The 25,553-nt window shown below is 41.0% G+C and overlaps 2 protein-coding genes across 4 annotated transcripts in view; one reads left to right on the forward strand and one right to left on the reverse strand.

Annotated features, from left to right (window-relative positions):
* Positions 1 to 1,544: 1,544 nt before the first annotated feature.
* Positions 1,545 to 25,553, forward strand: part of BET1 (Bet1 golgi vesicular membrane trafficking protein) — a 28,394-nt gene continuing 4,385 nt past the window's right edge. Inside the window, exons 1-4 of one of the 2 annotated variants that reach the window (XM_031614376.2) lie at positions 1,546 to 1,738; positions 5,357 to 5,472; positions 6,332 to 6,388; positions 6,575 to 7,883. In XM_031614376.2, coding sequence (XP_031470236.1) covers positions 1,720 to 1,738; positions 5,357 to 5,472; positions 6,332 to 6,388; positions 6,575 to 6,730 — 348 coding nt within the window. In that variant the 5' untranslated portion in view covers positions 1,546 to 1,719 and the 3' untranslated portion in view covers positions 6,731 to 7,883. Of the gene's footprint in view, positions 1,739 to 5,356; positions 5,473 to 6,331; positions 6,389 to 6,574; positions 7,884 to 25,553 lie in introns of those variants that run through there. The other variant, XM_090142796.1, reaches the window with a different exon arrangement.
* The window catches only part of LOC116243232 (putative acyl-CoA dehydrogenase 6), an 80,022-nt gene continuing 63,839 nt past the window's right edge, over positions 9,371 to 25,553 (reverse strand). Inside the window, exons 5-8 of one of the 2 annotated variants that reach the window (XM_090142795.1) lie at positions 24,917 to 25,090; positions 18,019 to 18,180; positions 17,730 to 17,880; positions 9,371 to 10,280 (exon numbers count right to left, since the gene is read on the reverse strand). In XM_090142795.1, coding sequence (XP_089998921.1) covers positions 10,190 to 10,280; positions 17,730 to 17,880; positions 18,019 to 18,180; positions 24,917 to 25,090 — 578 coding nt within the window. In that variant the 3' untranslated portion in view covers positions 9,371 to 10,189. The remainder of the gene's footprint in view (positions 10,281 to 17,729; positions 17,881 to 18,018; positions 18,181 to 24,916; positions 25,091 to 25,553) is intronic. The other variant, XM_031614372.2, reaches the window with a different exon arrangement.

Consider the following 25,553-nt stretch of genomic DNA (forward strand, 5'->3'; position numbering starts at 1 on the left):
AAGAAAACAGTGATTGAAGTATTTGGTACTAACATAATTTTTCAGCTCTCAAATAATGACTGTAACTTGCTAGGTTGTTTTCACAGCCTATCAGTGCTCAAAGTAGAGTGTTAATCATGCTGACTATGAAAACCTGTTTATCAAACATGTAAGAACAGTGTCAGCCTGGTTGGTAATTAAATAATTCAATGATAATACTGCCATTATTATTATCACGTTAATAAGATCCTTTGCTGTACTTTGTGTACTGGAAGTTTGATTATATGGAATCTCTTCACACAGCTTCTTTTTGTTGTTGTTGTTCCTTTTTTTTTTTTTTTTTTCTTTTCTTTTTTCCTTTTCTTTCTTCTTCTTCTTCTTGTTTTTGTAATAGAGTCCAGGAGTAATCTAATCTATTAATAAACTGTTTGCTATGTAAATTTATTCATCTAGTCAAACTGGAGCCAGTAAATATAACCAGCAGATAAGAGCAATAAGAAATGGCTCCTGTTGGCAAGATATGTAGAACATCCATTTTATAAAGAAAAAATGGAGAGAGAGAAATTGTTGATCAATATTTTGGGGGAAAGAGAGTGATAATGTGCTGGTATGGGCTGCACAGGTGGTGGAGTCACCATTCTTGGAGGTGTTCTAGAAAAGTTTAGATGTTGTACTGAGGGATGTGGTTTAGTGGGAAATGTTGGTGATAGGTGGATGGTTGGACTGGGTGATCTTAGAGAGCTCTTCCAACCTTGGTGATTCTGTGATTCTGTGACACACCAATGCAGGCTGCTCATGAAAACAGTTAGGACAGATCTGTTTGTAGACTGCTTAAGGCTTAATTTTCTTATTTGCTTTTTCTTCCTACATGTTGCCTTTGATTAAAAAAATATGTTGATCAGGCATCTCAAAACCACTTGTGGCTGCTTGCTGAGCCTTCCCAGGAGAAAGAATTGGGGATGCTGAGAACAGCCATAGCCCCAAAGCAATCAGAAGTAACATAGAATCATTAAGGTTGGAAAAGACCCCTAAGATCACCTAACCAAACCCAATCAACCCCACCATGCCCACTGACCACGTCCCTCAATGCCACATCCATAAGATCTCTGAACACCTCCAGGGACAGTGACTGCACCGCTTCATGACAACATGAAAACTGCATTTCCTTTATATTCTGTGAGATGATCGATACGAACAAAACCAATCAACGGAAACAGAACACAAGCAGTGAATCCTAAGGGTACCCGGCTGTGACACGGGTTCGTGATTACATCGTTGTGACATCAGGAGAGCTGCAACAACAGCCTCTCTACGAGGCACATCCAGTGCATAAAAGAAAAAAAAAAAAAAAAAGCAGAAATTCAATGCAATAAAAATGTACTGGAAACATAAATCGCGTCAGTATCATTTCCACGCTTCGCTGTGAAGCGCTGAATTGCTGTTTACGAGCGGCACGCAGACGCAGCACAGCGAGGCACTGCAGCGGCGCCCTCTGACCGGCTGCCCCGCCCCTCGGCAGCGCGGCGCCTCCCGCGGCTCGAGACTACACTTCCCATCGGCCCCCGCGCACCGCGGCTCCCAGCGGGCCGTGCGGCGCAGCGCTGTCGTGGCGCTGCCGGTGAACGAGGCGGGCGGCGGAGCGGCGGTCGGGCTGAGCTTCGCTCCCGCTTCTTCTGGCGCGGCCTTCCCGCTTCTCACCCTCCTCCTCCCGGCCCTCCGTCGGCAGCTCCGGGCACAGCCATGCGGCGCGCGGGGCTGGGTAAGAGCCGTCCTGCTTGGGGAGCCCGAGAGGCCTGCGGGCCGTGGTACTGCGCGGTGCCGTGAGATATGCGATGCTATGGGCACGACGCGACCGTGGGTCGGGGCTTGGGTGGGAAGAGCGTCCTGCCGGCTTTATTCGTGTTTCATTTAATTTCAGTCGTTCTCTGTCCTCCCTCTATGTTTGAGCCTAAAAGAAGGCGCATCTACTTTCGGTTTAGCGCTGATAGAGTCTGGTGGAAAGGCTGGGGTCTCTGCTGGGCGTGCTCGGAGTCCCGGGCCTGGCCCTTCACCCCGCAGCCATGTTGATGACTGGAAGGAAACTTTGACCTCGTGTGTTGTTTTCTGGGTCCTCAGCGTGCTGTCACATCCCCGTACGGCGCAGGTGGTGTGGTGAGGGGGTGGCTGAACGCGTCTTCCTGGGAGCAGGCATCTCCGGTGAATCGCTGGGGGCTTGGGTTGGAAGGGACCTCAAAGCCTATCTAGTTCCAATGCCCTGCTATGGGCAGGGTTGCCGGCCACCAGATCAGTCTGCCCAGGGCCCCATCCAACCTGGCTTTCAACACCTCAAGGGATGGGGCACCCACAGCTTCTCTAGGCAGAAGTGCCAGTGCCTCATCAGTCTCTGAGTAAAAAATTTCTTCCTGACTTATAATCTTAACCTCCCCTCTTTTTGTATAAAGCCATCCCTCCTGTTTATAAGCTCCTTTGTAAGTATTGGAAGGTCACTATCAAGTCTCCCCACAGCCTTCTCTTCTCCAGGCCCAACAAGCTCAGCTCCCTCAGCCTGTCTTCACAAAAGAGGTGCTCCCAGCCTTCTGATAATCTTTGTGGCCCTTCTATAGACTCTTCAAAGCATTCCACATCTTCTCCGAGGTGGGGGCCCCAGGCCCAGATGCAGTCCTCCAGACGAGGCCTTATGAGGGCAAAGCAGAGAGGAATCATCTCCCTTGTCCTGCTGGCTACCCCTCTTTTGATGCTTTTGAAGGAGTGAGGGGATGGATGGCTATGGAAGGAACAAGCTGGAACTGGCCTTTGCTTGGCAAGGCTCTTACAATCAGTGCAATAAGGAGCATCACAGAATCACAGAATTGCCAGGGTTGGAAGGGACCTCAAGGATCATGAATCTCCAACCCCCCTGCCACACGCAGGGCCACCAACCATTCCACCTAATGCTAGACCAGACTGCCCAGGGCCCCATCCAATCTGGCCTTGAACACCTCCAGGGAAAGGGCATCCACAACCTCCCTGGGCAGCCTGTTCCAGTACCTCACCACTCTCTCCGTAAAGAATTTCCCCCTGACGTCCAACCTAAATCTCCCTTCCCTCAGCTTAAAACCATTTCCCCTTGTCCTGCTGTCACTCACCCTTTCAAAGACTTGATTCCCCTCCTGTTTGTAGGCTCCCTTTAGGTACTGAAAGACTGCAATGAGGTCACCCCGCAGCCTTCTTTTCTCCAGGCTGAACAAGCCCAGCTCTTTCAGCCTGTCCTCATAGGGGAGGTGCTCCAGTCCCCTGATCATCTTCGTGGCCCTCCTCTGGACCCTCTCCAACAGCTCCCTGTCTTTCTTGTACTGGGGGCTCCAGACCTGGACGCAGTATTCCAGATGAGGCCTCACAAGAGCAGAGTAGAGGGGAACAATCACCTCCCTGTCCCTGCTGGCCACCCCTCTTTTGATGGAGCCCAGGATCCCATTTGCCTTCCGAGCCGCAAGGGCACACTGCTGGCTCATGTTAAGTTTTTCGTCTACCAAGACCCCCAGGTCCTTCTCCACAGGGCTGCTCTCAAGGACCTCTCCTTCCAGTCTGTATCCAGAAGGTACTTCCTGAAACACCTACTGAAAAGTTGAAGAGATGATTTAGATGGCTCTTAGGACTGTTACCGGCTGCAGTGAAATCTGATTTATTTTCATGTGTCAGCTATTAGTTCAACCTTTTTATTCCATAGGCTGGCAGTACAAACTGCACACCAGTATGTCTACTTTTGTCTCCTGCTACCTGGTACCTCCTCTTTAGCCTGAGATGATATTATGGTTATGTCTATGGGCATGTCCTGGCAATTAGTGGTGTTGCAAGATAGCCTGTGAACGTGCCACGTAGGAGTTTCTGGCCTTCCTTTAAGCAGCAGTAGCCAGGCTCTACACAGAGCCCATTTCCTCTCTGGAACCATAGAATCCCAGAATTGCTTGGGTTGGGAGGGACCTTGAAGACCATTTAGTTACAACTCTCCTGCTATGAGTATTAACATACAAGCATTCAAAATTGCTTGTTACTTGGTATCAGGTACTGTAGTTAGATGTATTTGTAAAGAAAAACAATAGGAACAACCCTGACTCCATTAAATGGCATAATTTTTAGTTAACATTGGCATCAGTAGTTTTGATTTAGGAGAAAAAACCCTCTGATGAGGTGAAAAGATTACACCCTGTCTTACTGTGTGTATTTGTCATTAGTTTAACTTGCAGAATAAAATTTAAAAATCCTTTTACAAATGCAAACTAGTAAATTTTGAATCCTTGAAAAATTATCATTATGTACACTTAGCAATGGCTTTATGGCTTGAGATAAAATGACATCTATTATTGAAGTAGCACTATAGTTCTTTTACAAGTACGTATGCAAAGCACACAGCAAAACTGAGATACAGATTTATCTATGAATGTCATTGTGTCTTTTTCCTCAAAAATACCCAAACACAGCACTTTGTAAAGCGTGTGGAAGTGGCACTGAGACACTAGTGTGGCATTCCAACTTGCCATGTAAATACTCATTAGTGTTACAACTGGATTGTTAGTAGGATGAATCTATTAGGATCTTTTCTGTTTGCTTTTCTTGTTTTGGACTCGCTTCTTTGGTTTCAGATCTTACATTTGGGGTCTTAGGCTGATTTCTATCTAGGCTGTACTCAGCCTTCTTTCTCCTGCCCCAGTGCTGCTGCCCAGTTGCTGTCAGTGGGAGATCCTCGGTAGGGGCTGGGGGCAGTGTGTATGTGGAACTGAGGAAACCAACTCCAGTTCCCTTCTGCTCTGCTTACTCTCTTTGCAGGATCAGTTCTCTGGAAAGCAGTCCTGCAGCCCATCACCAAAAAGGCAAAGGCAGGAGAGTAGAGTGCAGGATGCTGACAGGAAGAGCAGTGTGCTCTTCTGCTTACAGACTTGGCCTCTGGTCTGAGGTCTTGTTTGCAGAGACACCTGTAAGGATGAGTATGTTCTCTCCTCCAAAGGCAGGTGTAACCAAATGTTACTTGTTTTTGCTTTGTTTCTTATTTTGAATCAGGCTTACTGCTCTGTGTAGCAACCTCAATGCTGCTTTCACATCTCCATGCAATATTTAGATTGATTTCCATAAAAACCATCTGAAAGCACCCTCTCAGGAAAAATATAGCATTAAATTGCCGTCATTCATCAATCTTTACCTACTTTGATTTGCATATTGGAAAGATTACTTCAGTGCTTGAAAAAGGTTGAATCTATGCCTTGGGAGCACGCAACACCTCTTCCCAGTTGCCTGATTTCTGTTAAGGAAATGCATTTTTAAATGCAGAATGTTTTCCTGTGAGTGAAGAACGCTTACTCCAATTATATTTTCTATCTGTAACTACTGGCTTTTTTGCTTACAGGTGACGGAGCACCAACTGGTAACTATGGCTATACTAACAGTGGGTACAGTGTATATGAAGAAGAAAATGAAAGGTTAACAGAAAGTCTGCGCAATAAAGTCAGTGCAATAAAATCAGTAAGTATTTAATTATAGCTAAATTTAATTAAAGTAGGTGGACTTGTGACTTGCTTATAGATAGTGGTGAAAAGCAGCAGCAGTAAGAAGTCACGGGGTTGAGGTTGTGCCACAAAAATGTAGAGGTTGTGGCTAATGGAAAGCACTGGGACTGGGGAGGCCTCGTCCTTGCTTCACAGGGTGGCTGCTGTAAGTGAACATCTCCTGGCTGGCGCCTGTCTTGCTGCAGTGATGGATTGCAGCAATTGCTGCATCTCTGTATCCTCCTTATTTCTTATCTCCCTGATCCTGACCTGCAGAGTTGACTTTTTGCTTGATACCAATGACACAAGTCCAAGATCAACTTGCTGGGTGATCACCAAATTATTGATGACTCTGGCTACAGTCTCTGGACTGACTGACTGGCTGCCTCTTGTCCTACTATGCCGTTGCTGCTCCATGACACAAACAAGGGAAGGAATAGACAAGCTCACAGAAGAAAACTGTGTTGATTGTATCAGTTGATTTAAAAAAGGCATTGTGTTTGCAAGTTACAGGTATCAGCTCCTGTCACTGTCAAAAGGGTGTGTCCTTGTCCTCACAGTCAGGAGTTCTAACAGTTCAAGGAAATGAGTAGTTGCTACTCAGACTTGACTGGATCTTTAATTTTTGAAATAAGTATTTATTTCCTTCCCTGAGGATTGCTGACAGAATGCTGCACTTGTTTTTATAACTTAAGTTTCTGTTTTTCAAAGATGCCGGATATTTCTTTCACATTTCACCCAAGAAAGCACTAGTGATATCACGTATTTTAGAACAACTTTTCTAATTTATGTATAACTGATCACTCATATTTAAACCTCTTTTTTTTTTTCAATAGCTTTCTATTGAAATTGGAACAGAAGTTAAAAATCAAAACAAATTGTTATCAGAAATGGTAAGTGCTTTTTCACTAAGTTTCTTTATATATGGGGCAGGATGATGAAATTAGTAATGTAGAGCATTCTTTTGTGTAGTTTGAATGTTTGTATAAATATGTTGACAGCTTACTGTTGACTATATATGTAATGTTTTTGTTTGTTTTCCCCTCTTTTCTCTCCTGTTTTGTTTCATTGAAACATAGGATAATGATTTTGACTCTGCAACTGGACTTCTAGGTGCGACTATGGGCAGACTGAGAAGGCTGTCCAGAGGGAGCCAGACAAAACTATTATGCTACATGATGCTCTTTGCATTATTTGTTTTTTTTGTAACATACTGGGTTATTAAACTGAGGTGATGCATGTTGTCTTAAGTTTAAACTGTGATTTCAACCATCAGTCTTAATTAATGATGACATTGATTTAAACTGCCATATTCTGTTGATAAAACACAATGAAAGTATTATAAATTGCATTAGTATTTAATGCAGTGTTATATACAGTTTTCTTGATGTATTGAAATTTCTCCCACTGTCCCCTGTTTTGGGGGGATTATTTATAAATACGCGAAAACTGCTGGCACTCTTAAGTTGCTTTTTTTAGAATAAAAGAGTTTACAGAACTGGTTAAAAAAAATACCCACAAGAGGAATCAAAGAACTCCCCCAAAACCAAAGGTTGTTCAGTTATGAAATAATTGCAGAATTACGAGACCTTCGCTTTCATTTTGCTTTTCGATCTGAGCCGTGCTCTAAATTAGAGCTCCCTAGGTTTCAGAACTTCTTGGTTTCAGAAGCATGACCAATACTTGGGTCTTTCGAAATTGGTTTTTATCTGTAGATTTTTGAAAGGTTGGCTTGAGGGTAATAAATGTAATGATGGTGCCCCCCAAAAGTGATTTTTGTGATGCCTACATTGACAGGTCTAAGAGTCTGCATGTTTAAGTATGTAGCTTAAACATTTTGTTTGGGGGAGAAGTTACTTAAAACTGGATCTTCCTTTTAAATGTGACAAATGATGCTTGCGTGTCTGTTCTGTTAAGCAAATGCCTTTGATCATTTGGTTCAACAAATTTGGACACAGTGTAAATGTTTCCTTTACATTTAAAGTATTCAAAACTTAATGATTCCATGGAATCACTGGAACTTGTACCATTAGCTCATTTATGTTTTATTCTTTGATGAACCCTGAATCTGTTCTGCATGATGTTTGAATATGAGGTTGAATATTTTAAATTTTATATTGATATATGTAAATATTATGAAGCACCTGTCGGAGGTGGTAGCATATTAAGGTTTTTACTTCTAACTCTTAGCTTTAACTCACAAAGTAGTTTCTACTAGTTGAAAGTATCACATCACTGGGTTCAACATTCAGAAAAATATTGTTTTCTAGATCTTGAAATTCTATCTACATTTTTAAAAATATTTTTTTCTAGAAATACTGTATAGCATACTGCCATTAATAAGTTTAATTATGAGCTAACAAATAAAATGTCCTGGAGTATTCCTGTTGTTCGTATGCATACTTTCCTGCTGTAGAATACCATTGTTTTTTTGAAATGGTGCTGCACTTTAACAACTAGACTTGTGTGATGGTGAGTCTGTTGAGATGCATGGAGCTGTATAATACATTTTTTCATGTTCACTTTCATATATAACAGAAATATTATATCTAAATCACACATTCTGTAGAATGTCTTTTATAAAAGTAACTGAAATGCAATTGTTTCTAGCCCATTTAATTCTGGACTGGTAAAAGGTCTGCAAATAACAGAACATATAAATAAGATTTATTATCCTGACGTTAATATTTATATGAGAATTGCTAGGCTTGCTAAACAAACACAGTATTCTCAGAGAAAGTCAATAGGCTGTAGTTTGCCATCCCAACTGAGAGAATGTAAGGGTGCCTAGCATTCAGGGTAATAATTATTGACATAACCTTGACATCCATGCTCCCTTTATATTTGGTCATCGTTTAGAAAACATTTAATCTTTGTCTCACATGGTGTCTCAGCAATTTCTATGTATTTCTTTTTTACTAACCAATCTGTCTTACCAATAAATGGAAGTAGTATTTATCTACGTAATACAGAGTAGAAAATAGGTAGGTGCAACTAGTTACACAGCTGAGACATTTCCCATATTTGTTCTGAACAATATGCTGTGCTTTCCCTTGCCAGAGTATATGGGTAAAAAACCTTTTACTTGTCCTTCAGTTCATGTGTAAAACCAAGAGGAACTTTGTTTTAAAAGTCAGACCAGATTAAAGTTAAATCGTACAGATTAGGATCCCTCTCCCTCCTTTCCTTTCTTTTCTTCAGTGATATGTGAGATTGAGGGAGAAGGGATAGGAGGGGAAAAAAAAGAAAGAGCTTGTCTTCCTTTGTTTGTTTGTTTGTTTGTTTGTTTGTTTTCATTTTAAAGACTGACATTCTCTGTATTTTTACATTACTTTACTTTTGGAGCAAATACAGGATGTGGCACTTTCCTCATCTCTTCCAGTTAAAGGCACTTTTCAGTTTAGAATCTGATCACAAATCCTGCTTTGAGAATATTTCATGAAAGGAAGGGGAATGGCAATGGGGCAGAACTGTGCACTGCAGCCTCTAGAGTTTTCCTTTGGAATTTAATTGTTAGGTACGAGAGTATTTCTCTGAAAGTCTTTAGAACTCCCAAATAGCAAAATTTCTGGATGCTACAGCATCCATTTGTCATTCCTTAAAAGATCCATGTGGTTACAAGGAGAATTCCAATGAAACTTTTTTGTTTTTCAATAAGACATGCTGTCTCTTCTGCCTTATAAGGAGAGTTGCCAATATTTCTGAAGGTATGGCTGATAAGTAGTGAAGTGTAAAGAATGAGATTTTAAGAAGTACAAATGGAGAAGTGATGCTTATTGTAGTTTAGTGAGACTTTGTTGAACAGATCACAAAATATTGAAAATATTTAGTTTTATTTATTTTAATAGTGTAATATTTATTACACTTCTGCTTCAACTCGACCGTGACATGCACATTTTACAGTCTCATTTAACTGATTACAATTTTCATGTTAAACGCTTGTATGTTTTTCATTCATAATTACACATAAAATGTGAAACCTTACTACTGAAATTCAGGCCTCCAAAAGTTTCAAGTACAATTAAGCTATTGTTTGCAGTATTCTAAAATAAAAATCTGCCTCCAGTCCTACCACCAAACATCTGTGTCAGCGTGCAGCACAAGAGTGAGAAGGTAATGGTGACTGGATTGGGGGGCTTGTGATTTTTGACTTGGTTTTGCTGAACGTACTAATTTTGATGTTTACTTGCTAAAAGTGAGAGAGATGGATGACACTGGGAACTGAGAACAAAACCACTGTTCCGGTGCATGAATATCAAGTGGATAAGGAAAAAATAATTTGTGACTTGAAAGCAAAGTTAAGTGAAATTAGATTGTTCTACTACTGAAATTATCCTGGACCCATGTGAAAGTTGCGTTTCTTATTTGGTTGCATAGATGATCTAAGATACTGCTGTACCTTGATTGAAGAAGATGAGATTTCTTTAGCATGGATCACCAGAGCCCTCAAAGCTGTAAATCACTAAAAATGGAAAAAAATCTTGCAGGCATTAACATTAATTTGATACTGGTGAACGTGCATCATGATATTGGTCAAAAACACTCTGACAAGTATTTTCCTGCAAAATTTACTGTTATTTTATAAATACCATTCCTATTTCTTACACATTTGGATCACATTGCCTGTTGCCATCAGGATGCAGTAATAACCATGATCTTGCTTTCTTAAGTTTCTGAGGAAGAGTGCAGCTGTGTTATTTCCTTGGAAGTGTTTCCATATATTTGCATATAATAGAAAGCATGGTTTCATCTGTACCACCACCTATTGACAGCAGTCTCAAATCCCTGTAGAAATACAAAGAGCAGATATAAATATTTGCATACTGTACTGGTAGAACAATTGCACGTGCTCATTTATTCCTCTATGCATTCATTATGGAGCTGCCTTTGTTACATTTGAATCCCTTGTTTATTAGTGTGTGCATGATGCGGACAACTGTGTGTCAGTACCATAAATACCCTTCTGTTGACAAGGGTGTTGATAGTTCAACGTGAGGAGATATAATTTAGCATGACCAGTACTTACATTCTTTCCAAAGTAAAACTTGGCAGACCACTATATTTTATTCTTGAAGTAAGCTACAATTTCTCCTAGTATACAACTGCCCATGTAAGCCTGGCCAGAGCTCCTGCAGCTTCTGTGGAGATTGCAGGATGGTCCTATCCCTAGCCTGCCATGTAAAATTATCAACTGGTTCTTCCTAGTTATCTGTGCACTGAATTTCTGCCAGCTGTTTGCAGAATGCCTCATCCACTGACTCCTCCTTGTGAGTCAATCTGTGATAGGTCCTGCAGTGTTGCCACTGCTCCTCTGCCAAAGCTGTAGATGACTATCATTCAACAATTATCAGGAAAAACTTCTTCACAGAAAGGGTTGTTAAGCACTGGAACAGGCTCCTCAGGGAGGTGGTTGAGTTACCACGCCTGGATGAGTTTAAAAACAGTTTGGATGTGGTGCTCAGGAACATGATTTAGCAGTGGGCTGTTAGAGTTTGAGTGGTATGGTTAGGTTGTGGTTCAACTTGATGATCTTTAAGGTCTTTTCCAATCTGTGCAATTCTATGATTCTATGAACTGTAGGAGATGAGGAAGATTTTAGGAGGCAACAGCAAAACATGTTGAAGCATTTAACTTTGCTTGTCTCTGGTAAAAGAAGTATTAGTCAATCAATACATAGGTATTGCAGAACTGTATGGAGAAGGTACTTTTTTTAATACAGTATGTTCTTCAACCAAAAAAAGCACCCTGGTCTCCCTAATGGCTATATGGTATCTAGCACAACTGTAGTTTAAATATGCATTAGCGTCTCTGATTTAAAAATGAACAGCTGCTCCAAGCTTATTTACTTTTGATATGATCTTTCTAACTGGACTTATTTAAAACCCACCATTTATATTACTAAATCATCCTTCACAGTATTGCTTCAATTCCCTTGGTTAGCTAGAATGCAAACTACTGCACTTCAAGCAATTTTCTGAGCAAGTTTCTGTTCCTCTTTGGGGAGGAGGAAAAAACAAACGAAAAATAGTTCTGCTAAACTGCCTTGACTTAATTCAGTAGCACAAAAATTTCCCACCTTCATACAAGTTTTGTTGAAGGCAACGGAATTGGAACAACGGTAGGTTACTTGTTCTTTGTGCTGCTTTTTCAAGCCAGAAAGCCTCTGACAGTGCTTAGCATTTTCACAGCAATGTTGTAAGTAATCCACAAAAGTACTCTAGTGCAGATAAAAATCTTCCATTTGCAGCAGAAATCTCAGACTTGTGGCTTGTTTATATGAAGTTATAAATAGGCAGTTGTGAGATCTTGCTTTGGGGTTGTGTGACAGATATTTCAAATTATTAGAAAGCCATTATACAAATGCCTTTTAAAAAGAGGAGCATTTCACATGAGTGTGTGTGTGTCTGTCAGTCTGTCCTTCAGAATTGCTGGTGATTATATTTTTGTCTCTGTTTTGAGGAATATTTCCTCCAGAAACTGCAGGCAAGCAACTAATGTTGATCTCTCTCCTGTGAGACAGGACAGAAGATTTTACCTAGTTTAAAAGGACCATGATGACAAAGGATTCAAATGCTGTTAATCTACCAACCCTCCTTCTAAAAATAAGACTTGCTTTCAATATAAGAAAACAAAACCATGAGACTAACTATCCTCCCAGGAACACGGTGAGAATGCTGAGGAAGGTTATATAGTAAACTTGCATATAAGCTATTATAAGTAAATAGTTTGATTGTTAATATCAGTAATACACTAACACAGCATATAAATATTTTAATATATATATAAATATTAGAATGCTGTGGTGTTAGGCAGGCTTCTCCTGGAATGCTTCTGTTGTGGAACAGCAGCACCTTGCTTTCTTGCACCAGCTATTACCATACTGTTGCCTCCAGTGCAGAACTGCAGCCCCTCAACTATCTGGAACTCTGGGGAGATGAGCACTGATATGCAGTGGCATCACTCTTATCAGGGACGGTAAAGAACCAGCCCCAAATGCACTCAACAGGTACAAGAGGTGTAATTTTGAGATATGCTGTTTTCCTTGGAGACTGGAAGGATCAGAAGGCCAAAGCAATTTGCCTGGGGAAAAGGTAATCATTGCATTCACTGCCTCTCAACTCAAAAAAAAACCCAAACAAACCCAAACTGCAATGCTCCCCACAAGGAGTTTCCTCTTATATCAAGGCATCCCACACACCTGAAAAAAAAAATCCATTTTTTGATGGATGAAAAAAGTAACCAATTCTTCAATGCTGACTTAAACTTATGAGGGAGGGTGAGGAGCCCTTCCCACCTACCAACCTCAATCCACATTACCAATACTTTCTAGTAGTAGGCAAACAGGACAGAAAGGACCCTCCACATCACCAAATGAAGTTTTCTGTTTTCATTGTTAGCTAAGATAGAACCTCCTGCAGAAATGTGAGGGACCCTCTAATTTACAGCCTGAATGTGTTACTAAGTAGTGAAGTCTCGGTGCAGTTAATTTTCATTTTTGGCTGGTGTTGCACAAACCAAGCTGTGCTCAACACCAGGGCTGTTTTTCAGGCTGGGAAAATGAAGGACAGGTACCAATTGATCTCACAGCGAGCACAAGTGCAGCTTTTGTACTTGTAACATGCTTCACAGGCATTAAGGCTGCAACTACTACCGCACACAAAATCTATTTCTAGCACCAAGCCAATAAAACTGTAGAGTGTGTTGTAGTTGTGCATCCTACCACCATTTACTGCCTGCAGCCAAGAGGCTCTGCTCACTGAGGGGGCCACTCTGAATTACATTTTCCTCTTGAAAGCCATATAACAGTAGGATCTAGAAAGTTCTTACTGTTCAAAACTCCTGAACAAACCTGCAGGGTCTTCAGTGCAGATGTCTTCACATAACTTGAAGCTCTGAGAAAATAAGTCTTTTTCTTTCCCTTTTCCAGTTGAAGCTGTAGGAGTTATCAGTGCCATTCTGACATGAAAAAGTGAGCGCTCTTGAGAGCAGGGGTTTTGGTTACTTAGGTTCTGTCTCCCTGTCAGCCTGACTTCATAGCAGTGATTCACTCAGGGATGCTGCTCCCTGCCTTTGCTAGGAAAGCACTGGTACTGCAGCTTGCCAAATCCTTAAGATCTATGTGATTCAGAGCATCGGTGATTCCAAGAAGGCTATTTTAATGGTGCTTCCTGCCAGCACAAATTGCATTTGATTCAAAGGGTTAACAGCTTTTTGTTTCCCCTCACCATTATTATGTTAAAATTGCACTACTGGCAAGATTTTTCTCCACAAAATTTACAGATGTATTCTCAAGTTTAATATTGTGTGATCTCTGCCATCTTCAGACTCTTACAAGAGCTGTGTAGAAAAAAGTTGAAAACACATATTTGTTTTCACAGATCACTGAGCAGTAGTTATTCTTGCCCCAACAGTTAGCAGCTGACTGCAAAGTAGATTTTTTTGTCAGTAGACATGGATAGGCTTTGTTTCGTTTCACACAAACAGACTGTGATAATTACACAGACTGACTAAAGAATAAACCAATGAACTGGGCTCATTCTAGTTGAGACATATTTTGTAAAGAATGAAAAAATATAAAAAAATGAAATAATGAATGAAACTAATTAACATATTGCAAATGTTTGTTTTTTTAATTTGGGAAAGATACAAATATAAAAATAATTTAGAAGGAAATGCATTCATTCCTTATTCAGAGATACTCTACAGTTAGCTTTTTAGCCATGCTTAATTACAAATAAGACTTGCAACACCTAGATGGCAGATGGAAAAAGAAATCTTTTCTTCTGCAGCTATATACGCTTTATCTATTCCACTTGAACAATCCATCAAGAATTTTTAGTATTGCTTTCTCGAATCTTTCACAGTGTACCAAGGAAAAAAATCAGTATTCTCCCCATCACACCCCCACAAGAGTAAAACCTGTAAGAACTGACAGCTGCTACAGACATTGTTTAATACTTTAAAATCATAATAGAATCACAGAATCATTATGGTTGGGGAAAACAAACAAAACAACAAACCCACTTTTTAAAGAGCTCCAGTCAACAAGTTCTTCCTACCTCAACAGAAGTGTTTGAAATTACACTGGGTGTTGATGCACTGGAACAGGTTGCCCAAGGAAGTTGTGGATGCCCCATCTCTGGAGGCATTCAAGGCCAAGCTGGATGTGGCTCTGGGCAGCCTGATCTGGTGGTTGGCAATCCTGCACGTAGCAGGGGGGTGGAAACTTGATGATCATTAAGGTCCCTTTCAACTCAGGTCATTCTATCATTCTATCAATTCTATGATTCAGTTACTACTGAAATATTCACTGACTGAATTTTTTTTAATAAGAAGTTGTGAAATCTGAAAAATTGCAACAGACTTTCTTCTGAATTTTTCCCTCTCTCTGGTCTGTTTCAGCCTGGGGCTTTCATATAGACAGGAGCTTTGTTCAATAACTGATTTTTCCTAAGTCATGGTATCTTTGAGGCATTTGATGTCAGAGAGAGAAAAGCAGACAGACACAACTCCAGTCTGTCTCTCTTCTCCAGAATCATACTAGTAAGCTGAAGCCTAAAAACTCCACTCTTTATTTTCTTATTTATGTGTTTCTATTAAATTCTTTGGTCTTTGGGCTCAGTTCCATTTTTTTCCAACTCATTCTCCTTCTCGGAATCCCTACAACTGAAAATGAAACATTTAAGTATATTAAATCAGCCCAGTGTAGGCTTCTACGTGGTTAAACAGGTACCTTCAGCTACACCTTTTAGAGAATACAATACTTTAGAACAGACACTTGATCTGCAAACTATTAACTACTAAAACTGACAGCTGTGAATAAAGCCTTCTGGCAGGCTGCTGTGCTGGGTCTGTTTAGTATCTCCCCAGTAACACCAATGACCAAAATTCAAAGACTTAATGCAGTAACCATGCATTATGCTGTGCACTATTTGAGGATTAATAGCCTGACGTGTTAGAGACTAACATTTCCTTGGAACTTCAGTTAGTATTGTGCAGCAAAAATCCTTGTACATTATGACAGGCTGTCATGCTGTGCAGTTATTGTAAGCCCTGCGTGCTACTTTACAAATATCACAGTGACGTGAATGGTTACTCAGACTGCTGTACAAAAAACACAACGGCTTTAGGAAAGTTGCTGCTTTGCTTATTGTTATAGATTAACAGGATTCTAACTTGAACCTGTAATTGTTTATTTAGGTAATACTCTACTTCTCCCTGGTGCTTATGGTTACTCAATGAGGGAATTTTACTGATTCACAGAAAATTTTAGGGCTTAAGTATCACGTTACTTTTGGCCTTATTTATAAGTGGTTTTTGTTTTTTTTTTTAGAAGCAGAAAGATACATTTCTTTAGCCAGCAGACACAGTTGATACTAATAGGAAATACTCTGGATTTCTTCTCAGGGAAAATGTGACTGTACTGAAGTGCTTAGAAATCATTCTGGAATTCACATGGAAAAACCTGCCTGGAGTAGGAAATGTAAAGACAAGTCAAAGCCATACAAATGTACATGACTTAGTGTCTATACAGGACTACATTGGTAGCAAGTGCTTTGAGACAAGTATTCATTTTATTCAAAATGACTACCAGAGTAGCTTTCAGCATCTGCTTCACTGAGGACCATTCGCTACTAATAAAGAGGTGATGACAAAGGTAAATAAGAACGAACCTCCTACTGACAACTGGCTGAAACCACCACCATACAGCAGACTGTACCTTTCAGGAATCCATGAGTTGAAAAAGTCTCTGATTTACCACAAAGGCATTCCATGTTCATAAAATGCTCTTAAAGGCAGAAAGAGTAACTCCTACTTCTGAGGAACCCTGTGTTCTGCTACTCTGCCATTGATGGCAGGGTGGTCACTGCAGAAAGACATGCTCAAGAACAGAGAGCTTAGCTGCTCCATTTGCTGGAAGAGAAAGTGTCTGTATTACCTACACTGTTAGACCCTATTACCTATGTTGTATGTGTTAGGCATCAAAGCATGACTTGGGTGTCTGGTACAGTACTCTCCCACCTCTATCTCCTCAACCAAGGACAGGAGTTAAACAGCAGAAGGTAAGCCTCTTCTCCCTTTTGTACTGGTTTCAACAGAAGAGACTCAACATGAAGTTACTGATAAGTGTACATTACTCTTTAAAGTGCTCTTCTACTTCTTTCAAATAGCCCTCATTACTCCAAAAAAAAAATATATATATATATATACACACATATATTAAAAAAACAATCTATTATAAAGAAATAAGCTTTTTACAGGTTTATTTAACGTGATCTTTTCTCACTTTACACAAATACAGCATTTACCAACAGAACAACTACTCTGTCAACCATTAATGAGGTATTGTGTTACAAGGGCTGAACTGAAATCTACTTTTGGAAGAAAAATTAAGTTCCATCTTGGTCCCCTGGTACAATATCGGATGGGGCCAGAATTTTGCTAACTGCAGCCAGAAAAATAGTTTGCTTTGAGGGAATTTTGCTGTAGAGGTAGATACACTGCAAAATTTCAAAGGCCAAGCATGGGCCTTTGCAAAAAGGCTATTTTAATGATCTAATGACTTGCTGGAAGCAGTCACAGCTCTCAAATGTCTCACACGGTACCTGATGTGACTAATTACATGAAGACTGCTATCAGGAATGACTACTAAAGGCCTGTAGGCAGTGCCAGTGGCATCTCTTCCTGCAGTGAAGCTTACTGCAGGAGCCCAATGCTGAACTCCACTTTCAAACACATATTCGGTGTGGAGGTGTGAAGAAAAAAATGAAACTGATTTTCAGTGGTCCCTCACAGTTAGGAAAAATACTGCTATTTTATTTTAGCTCTCTTCCTGTAATCAAGATTACAAGAAAAGAGCAAAAGAAAAAAAAAAAATCTCATTCATACGCTTTGCCTTTTTCTTCTAGTCCAATTCCCTGGCAGGGCCAGAGATTCACTAGGGAAAACACAGACTTCATTTCCTTTACCTGGAATTCAAGCTAACCTGTGGGTAGTTCAAACCACATTGTTATAATATGGCCAAAATTTGGCAAAAGAACAATCAGCACTTGCACAGCGTGGTCAACAATTGCAGTCTGAGCCCTAATATCAGTGACATGCTGTTATGTGGAACAATGCTATTCACGTAAGGCAGGGGCTGCTGGCCCTTTGATTGAGTGATCTTTTAGCAGAATATTTAAGAGGACAAATTTGAGTAAAGAAACATCCTGGTTTCACCATTCACTTGCTTACCTGTAAAATCTGCTCACTAGAACCTCACTGGTGAATCCCATTCCTCCCCAAAACTGGAGACAGCTGTCAGTGACTTCACGGGCCAGGCGACCTGCCTTTAGCTTAGCCATGGAAGCAAATTTGGTCACATCATTGCCTTCAACGTAGAGAGCTAAAAAGGAAAAAAGAACAGTTACATACACATAGTCACTGACCACAGTCTGGAAACCATCTCCCCATATTCCTTCAGCCTGACACTGTTCTTTGCATTGCAAAAAGCACATCTGAGGAGGCAGACATGGGAACTCACCAATGGTACGGTACAGCAACGAGCGAAGCAGCTCCACTTCAGTTGCCAGCTCTGCCAGACGGAAATGTACAACCTGGTTCTGCAGCACGGACTGGCCAAACACTTTCCGCTGGCGAGTGTAGTCAATGGTTTCTTGTATTATCGTTTCCAGTGGTGTCAAGACTTTAAGAATCGAAACACAGAAAAAGACATTGCTTTCTTCAGATCACAGAATGGTTTGGATTGGAAGGGACCTTTAAGATCATCTAGTTCCAACCCCCTGCTATAGGCAGGGACACCTCCCTCTAGACCAGGTTGCTCAAAGCCCCATCCAGCCTGGCCTTAAACGCTTCCAGGGAGGGGGCATCCTCACCCTCAAACTGGGCAACCTGTTCCAGTGTCTCAACACCCTCACAGTAAAGACTTTCTTCCTAATATCTACCCTTTTCCAGTTTAAAGCCATTTCCCCTTGTTCTGTTGCTACATGCCTTTATAAAAAGTCCCTCCCCAGCTTAAGGGAGGCCTCCTTCAGGTTCTGGAAAGCAGCTATGAGGTTCCCCTGGAGCCTTCTCTTCTCTAGGCTGATGAGCCCCAGCTCTCAGTTTGTCCTCGTAGGAGAGGTGCTCCAGCCCTCTGATCATCTTTGTGGCCCTCCTCTGGACCCTCTCCAACAACTCCATGTTCTTCTTGTGTTGGGAGCCCCAGAACTGGATGCAGTACTCCAGGTGGAGGTCTCACATGAGCAGAGTAGTAGGGCAGAATCACTTCCCTCAACCTGCTGCTCATGATTCCCTTAATGCAACCCAGTTTCATTTTCTTCTTGTTGAAAAAGACATTAGTTTTCTTTCAACACAAACGTTATGATGTTATTTTTTCTAAAGTAAACCACTCCACATGCTCAGTCTGAGGTATAGTTTCAATTCTTTAAGCTGGCATTCCTTTGTACCTTGATGACAGATTCCTTATCCTCGTTACACCTTAGCCCCAAACTCAGAGGAGAGTGAAAGGAGGTGTGAAGAGTGCAGCAAATTCAGAGAGCAAAGTGTGTAATTACACATATATAATCCTTATCCTTCATAAGTCATTTGAGGCTCTTATCACAACCTTGTGGCAACTTCTGCTTCCCATGCTACCTGCATCCTGAAGGACAGATACAATCCCAAAAGAAAATCTGAAGGCAAGCAGCATGCACACTGAGCAATGGTAGAAATGGAAATTCAAGAAAGCTTTCAGGGGGTAGGTAGAAACATATTCAGAGATCATGGAACATGAACAGAATACGATTGCATTCTGTGATCTGATCTCAACAAAGAATGGAAGGGAAAAGTATGAATCTTCATAGCGACTTTGAGTGAATCCTGAACTGTGCTTCTAATGAAAACAGAATCAAGAGAGGACAATGCTTGAAGACAGGTCAGAAATGGGAGACACTACTTTGAAGTAAGAGAATTAGTTTGCTGCAATTTTTTTTAGCTACCTTAGTGCAACCCTGTTGTAAACAAGAAAAGAGAAGAGAGGCATTTTACAAAGCAAACCAGCAGTCAGTGAAGGGATAGGCTCAGTCTCTTGCAGCTTAGCTAGGATAACAACAGGTGCCGAATTTGTGGGGAATTTCGTTTGGAAAATGTGGGCCTATGTAATTGTGACCGACAGTAGGGAGGGTAAGGGTAGAATGAGCTCACAAATACATTGTTACAAGAAGCGTTGCATTTTCTCTTTTGAAAATACTCAGTCTACATTCACCCTCATTTAGAACTTAAAACACAAAAATCTGAATACAAAATACAATACAAAATTTAACAAGCCTTGTAGTAATATAAAATCCCTTTCCCCACCTGCCATGGCTCTACATGCAACTTCCTCACAGGAGCGTGATGTGCTTCAGTACTCCATTTTGCATGAATTTCAAGAACACTTCTATTTAAAATTTCATCCCTATACTGCTCTCACACATTTTCATATACATCCTTACACTGTTCTTATATGCAGACTTGGGCTCCCACCATCAGCCCCTCACCGCCATCATTCATCAGCTCCTCCACAGAGCATTGCTTTTTGCATCCTGTCCCCACCATGTTGCATAAGGTGATTAGCTTTTCTTATTCCTTTAATATTTTCCCTTCCTTACTAAAAAAAAACTAGCCTGAATGCTTATTTTGCCAAAACATACTTTTAAAAATATCTTGGTTTCTTCTATGCTAATTCTATGCTGCTGCTCTAACATTTGTTGGAGGAACTAATTGCTCTTTTCAGGTATATTTCTTATATGGAAGGAACACCCCTGTTTTCCTAAAGGATGATAAAACAATACTGTAGGATGTAAGACACTAACAGCTTTTTTGCTTGTACTTCTGTGCTCTCCAGCTGCACAGACGCCACAGAAGTGTCTTAGCACCTCTTGTTCCTTACCCCAAGCTGGGCAGCATACAGCTGAGCCTGAGCTGCTGGGAGGTAAACCAAACTGCCATTTGCAAACAAATTAAAGAGAGGAGATTTTCTCAGGACAGGTATATGGCAAAGCTCAGCTGTGAAGCAAACACTAAAGCAATGCAGCGTGTAATGGATAATCAGACTGACAGCAACTCTGTACAACGTAACAGCTCACAATATTTTACCAGTAAGTACAGAGAAATGCCACTGTTAACAGTGGAACTAGTTTTCTCTCTGAACTTTCATCTGTTTGCATGCATTTGTTTTCTCTTTTGTCATACAGTATTCTTTACATCCTCAGGCAAACTTGGTCCCAAGGCTTTCGGCTGACAGCACACGCAGGGAACGTCACCCTGGGCCAGCACAGGGACTGTGTGGTCTAGCAGGCAGTAGAGCACTGTGAAAGCACTCACATTTGTTCTGCAGCTGCCAATCTTTTCCTCCTACTTCCATCCAACTTCTGTTACCCTACTTGAAAGTTTTGGTCGTTAGAAACACTTTGATTTGTTACGTCTCCATCCAATGCAGAACAAAATGAATACATTTTTCTCAGGCAGCTGCTGATCCCTCTCTGGTGAGATGTAGAGCAAGCTCCAAGCCCAACATCTGTCTCTTACAGATGCTGGTTGCCCATGCAAAAGGATCTGTCATGCTGCTTACTGGCCGTGACTCAATGATACTCATAAAACTGAGGCTACAGGAGCATAGAGAATTCATTAGAGAAGTGCCATTCTGCTCTCTCATACACTCACTGAACTCCCTCTTTGCCTCCAAGTTAAGCAATTCACAAGAAAACTGTTTGCTTTTTCACCATAGTGACATTCTCTTCCTGTGGTCGGTGTGACAGGTCCTCAAAGTTACGGTGTTTGCTGAGTGTCACAACATGGGGGAGATACGTGGCAGCTTGTCCTCCTCAATGAAGCAGGAAACACAGTGACTTTTACCAACACCTCTGACAATGTGCCACTTGGAAGAAAAGATCGCACTTGTGACCCAGTTTTGCAAAGTAACATTTTTGAAAAACTTGATAAAAATAGAACGCTTTAAGGTAATTCATTTTCCACTTATGTTTTAAATTTGTTTCCCTGAAAATTTATTTTAAAAGGTTAAAAAAAAAAAGAGAAGGAAGGAAACACCCCACACACATTCTAATATTTGGCCATGAGGAAGATAACTAATAAGCAAATGGACGACTGAAGCACATTATATTTCATGCTATATTTTATACTAAAATATTTTATAAAAAGAAAAACTCTCCAAGTGACAACAACAAAGAAAGAACAAAAAGAATTTCAGCAAACTGCCTCTGCCAAATTTTAGGGAGCAGTCAAAGCAAGCATGCTAGGATCAGTCCCTCAAGTGCTTAAAAGCAACCAATGCTTTTTGTTGTCATATGAATAGCCATGAATAGAGAATGAGAAGAAACGTCTGAGGGCCAGAAATGAGGGGTAGAATGAACACGTGCCGACCTAATTACAAAATTACTGAAGGCATGCACATAGTCTGAAATATCGGAGCCTTCAGCAAAATGCTTGTGGTTGTAAAACTATTTGCAGGACTGGAAGCTTGCAATGCCTGTAAAGTTGTGGTGTAACAAACCACATTCATCAGGCAACCAGCTCTGATGAACACTTTTTCTCTCATCTATCACACCTGATTATCTCTGAAATTTGCAATATGACACAAGAGATGGGCTTTGTCCTCACTCCCAGAGCTCTTCACCCATTTTACATCAGATTGTCAGTGGATAAATGCAAAATCAACCCAGGGCACAGTAATTCCTGGTTCCCTCCTAGCAAAGACACTGTGGAATGGAGCTCCATCTCTCTTGGTCGCAGCAGGGACCAAAGATTCCCTTCCCAGATTGTTCATCATTATTCTGGAAAAAAGGAGAATTGAGACCTGGCGTCCCACTTCCTGAAAGACTGTGCTGGCTTCCAGGCTGTTGTGCAAAGCTGGACAGTACCAAGCTGCCGGTGGTTTCAGACATGAATGATCTCACCTGCTGGACTTTGTGTTTTGATGCTGTCACTGCTCGTCACTCTGCCTGGAACATGACTAAGGCTGCTGGCCGCTCTGCTGCCTGAGGAATATCACTGCAGCTTTTCATTGTTCTAACTTAGCATCCAAATTGAGCATAAAGTGCATAATTAAGACCATATAGTCCACGTATATCTTGGCTACATTTCAGAAGGCAATGTTTCAGGCAATATTCTTTTTGCTTGGAGGAGAACTCTTTCTTATTCCTTTGGTGAGACAGTGCTTACGCTGGCCAGGCATGCAAATGGGGAGTGGTGAAATGCAGTTACCAGCCTCAAAGGTAAGAGCACAAGGTGCAGAACTGTATAAATCAAAACAAATCTTGACAAGATTTCAGTGGTGCAGAACTGTTCTAAGTTCTCCTAAAGTGGCGCAGTAACTGCTGTTTAATAGCACTGTCATTAAATAGTGAAAGATTTCTTTTTAGGATGATGCTTATAGACAAATGAGACAGAAAAATATATCCGCAGAAAAACTGCCTCCTGCCAAAGGGCTTGATTTTGCCTGACCTTCTGATCCCTTCAGATTCCAAACTTTGTAGAACATATGTCTGTGATAAGCAAAGAAACATGAAGTCAGATAATTGAGGTACTTCGAGGGCAGCTGTGAGAAATGAAGAATAGTCACCTATGAGGCATAAGCACAACTCTAGTCCAAGGCTATTGTGGTACCACCTACTTACAAGGATAGAAAACTGATTTAAACCGCTCTATGTACCAGATCTGTCAGATTTCTGCCTCAGCAGGAATACTCTTTCACTAGGGACTACCAAAACTTGCCTCTTCAAGGCCCCAAAGAAACTGATGTGGCTTTGAAGTGCCCTGTAGATGAGGGGACCTCCAGAAGCCCCTTCGAGCTGGAATCCTGTAAATCTCCATGATCACTATCTGAGCACACACGTGGGCATACAGCATCCAAGCTAGAACCACAGCTGTTCTGAGCAAGCGGCCTTGGCACAGGCACCAGGCCTTCAGCACAGTGGTGCAGACCTGAGATGGCCCGGCCTGCAGTGGCCATTGCAGCAGTGCCAGAGAGCTGATCTGTGTGCCTGCAGTGGCTGTTCGCAGGTGATGCCCAAAGATTTGGAATCATCCCAGATTAAACACGGGGAGGAAAAGCAACAACAACAACATTGAGAAATGCTTAAACAATGGCTGTGTGTGAGAAAGAATGCCTGAATACACTCAGACGGCCCGGTGCTTGGGGTCCTCTGTAGATGAGACCAACTACAGGCTCTAGGGAATATTCACCTTTTACAACCAAGTAGAAGAGAGCCTAACTGCTTTCAAAACACCCTGGAGCCCTCAGTTATAGCAAAGTCCTTGTTACAGCAATCTCCAACTTATGCTTTTAATATTACGCATAAAGAGTTCCTATTTGCATGGATTTGAACACGGCTTCATCCCATCCCGTAAATGTCCTGAACAGTGTGCAAAAGCAGGGCCAGTGCAGGACCATATCTCCTTGCCAGAGTCTGCAGCATCATCCCGCCCAGGTCTGACGTCCCACTCTTTGCTAGAACTACCCTCATATTTACTACTTATCTCAGGCTGAACTAAGAGGTTTTGCCCAAACCAAAGATGTTTTAAGCATCTGAGCTCCAAAATATCTGGTCTGGGATCAGTCCACAACAGGGAGTCATTTTTTTTTTAACTTGGTCACTGAATCAGAATATCATTTTGTACAGTTGCCAATTCCTCAGCCACACACAGGCACTAACATGTATGCACAGGGGTACAGAGGTTACTTATACAACCTTCTTACATTTTCAATCTTTTTAAAATGAAACAGTATTTATGTTAAGTTAAATGTGCAGATGCTATGGGACAAGGGGGAAGGCTGGGAGGCTGAAAAAGGACAGTCCAGGTTTGGATCTGGTTATCTAAAATATCCAAAAATCTCCGAATCTCAAACATATGGATTTGGGTATGGCCAATAGCATAACAGAATAATTAGAATAACAGAAATTCTGTGATAGCAGAACTTTGGGGAAAGGCATTTGGTTTTACACCATTACATTCAGTGTATATTGAGGTAAAACATGCATAAACAAAGTTGTAATACTGCCTTTACACAGCACTACATTCATTTTCTACTATCTAGGGTAAAGGTAAACATCCTAGTTTACCATACTACAGGAAAAGTCACAATCTTATTTCATGTTGGTATTTTGATAGCCTTTGTACTATATTTATATTGATGTGGCTGTTTTTTCTTATCAGCAGAATGCACTGAGAAAAGAAAGAAAACCTCTGCTAGCCTCTGCCTCACAAAATATTTTCTTTCTGTTTCAAGTTTTCCTGTAGAAAAGGAAGATTGTCTGTAGCTACGCTGTGACATTTCAAGAACAGAGGTAATGAATTACAAGAAAAGGAAAGTGCTATTAGTCATGCAGTAAGGGTGACCCATGTGTCCCTGCCAGACCCCTGCAGCAAAACCGATGACTTACCAGTGGCTACTCCCCACAGCCGCTCTTCTTGGAATTGCAACATCTGATACGTAAAACCCATTCCTTCCTCACCAATTAGGTTTTTGCTAGGGACTCTTACGTCTTCAAAAAAGATCTGAGCTGTGTCCGATGACCTCATGCCCAGTTTGTCTATCTTCTTAGTAATGTGAATGCCTGAAGAAAAAAGAGCATTAGAAAGGCTACAAGAAAGATAAAGCCAGATGTACGAGGATAGTGTTTTTAAAAAGTGAAGTTCAGCAAGGATATAGCAAAACCTACCTCTGGGAAAACATTATAGTATTCTGGGAGGCAAAAATAAAATAGGTCACATCCCATTTCTAAGAGTTTTCTCAATTTTATTTGACTAAAAAATCAGAAATTGCAACCTTAAGGGTCTTTTCATTGTATCCCCAAATAACAATCATTTAGTGCTTTATTTATTTGCTTATGTTTGATTTTTTGTGCACTGCAATAAAGTGTTGGAATTCAATTTAGTAGTATTTTCTGACTCCCCGTACTACAGTGAAACAGCAAAAAAATATTTAATAACTACAGCAGAATTATGCTGAACTATTACTAGAGAATTGCTACTCATGGAAATTCTCTTTTTTCTTTCTCTTTCCACCACATTTATCCT

This window comes from Phasianus colchicus, chromosome 6, assembly GCF_987193195.1.
Source record: "Phasianus colchicus chromosome 6, bPhaCol1.hap1.1, whole genome shotgun sequence".
Classification (NCBI taxonomy): Eukaryota; Metazoa; Chordata; class Aves; order Galliformes; family Phasianidae; genus Phasianus; species Phasianus colchicus.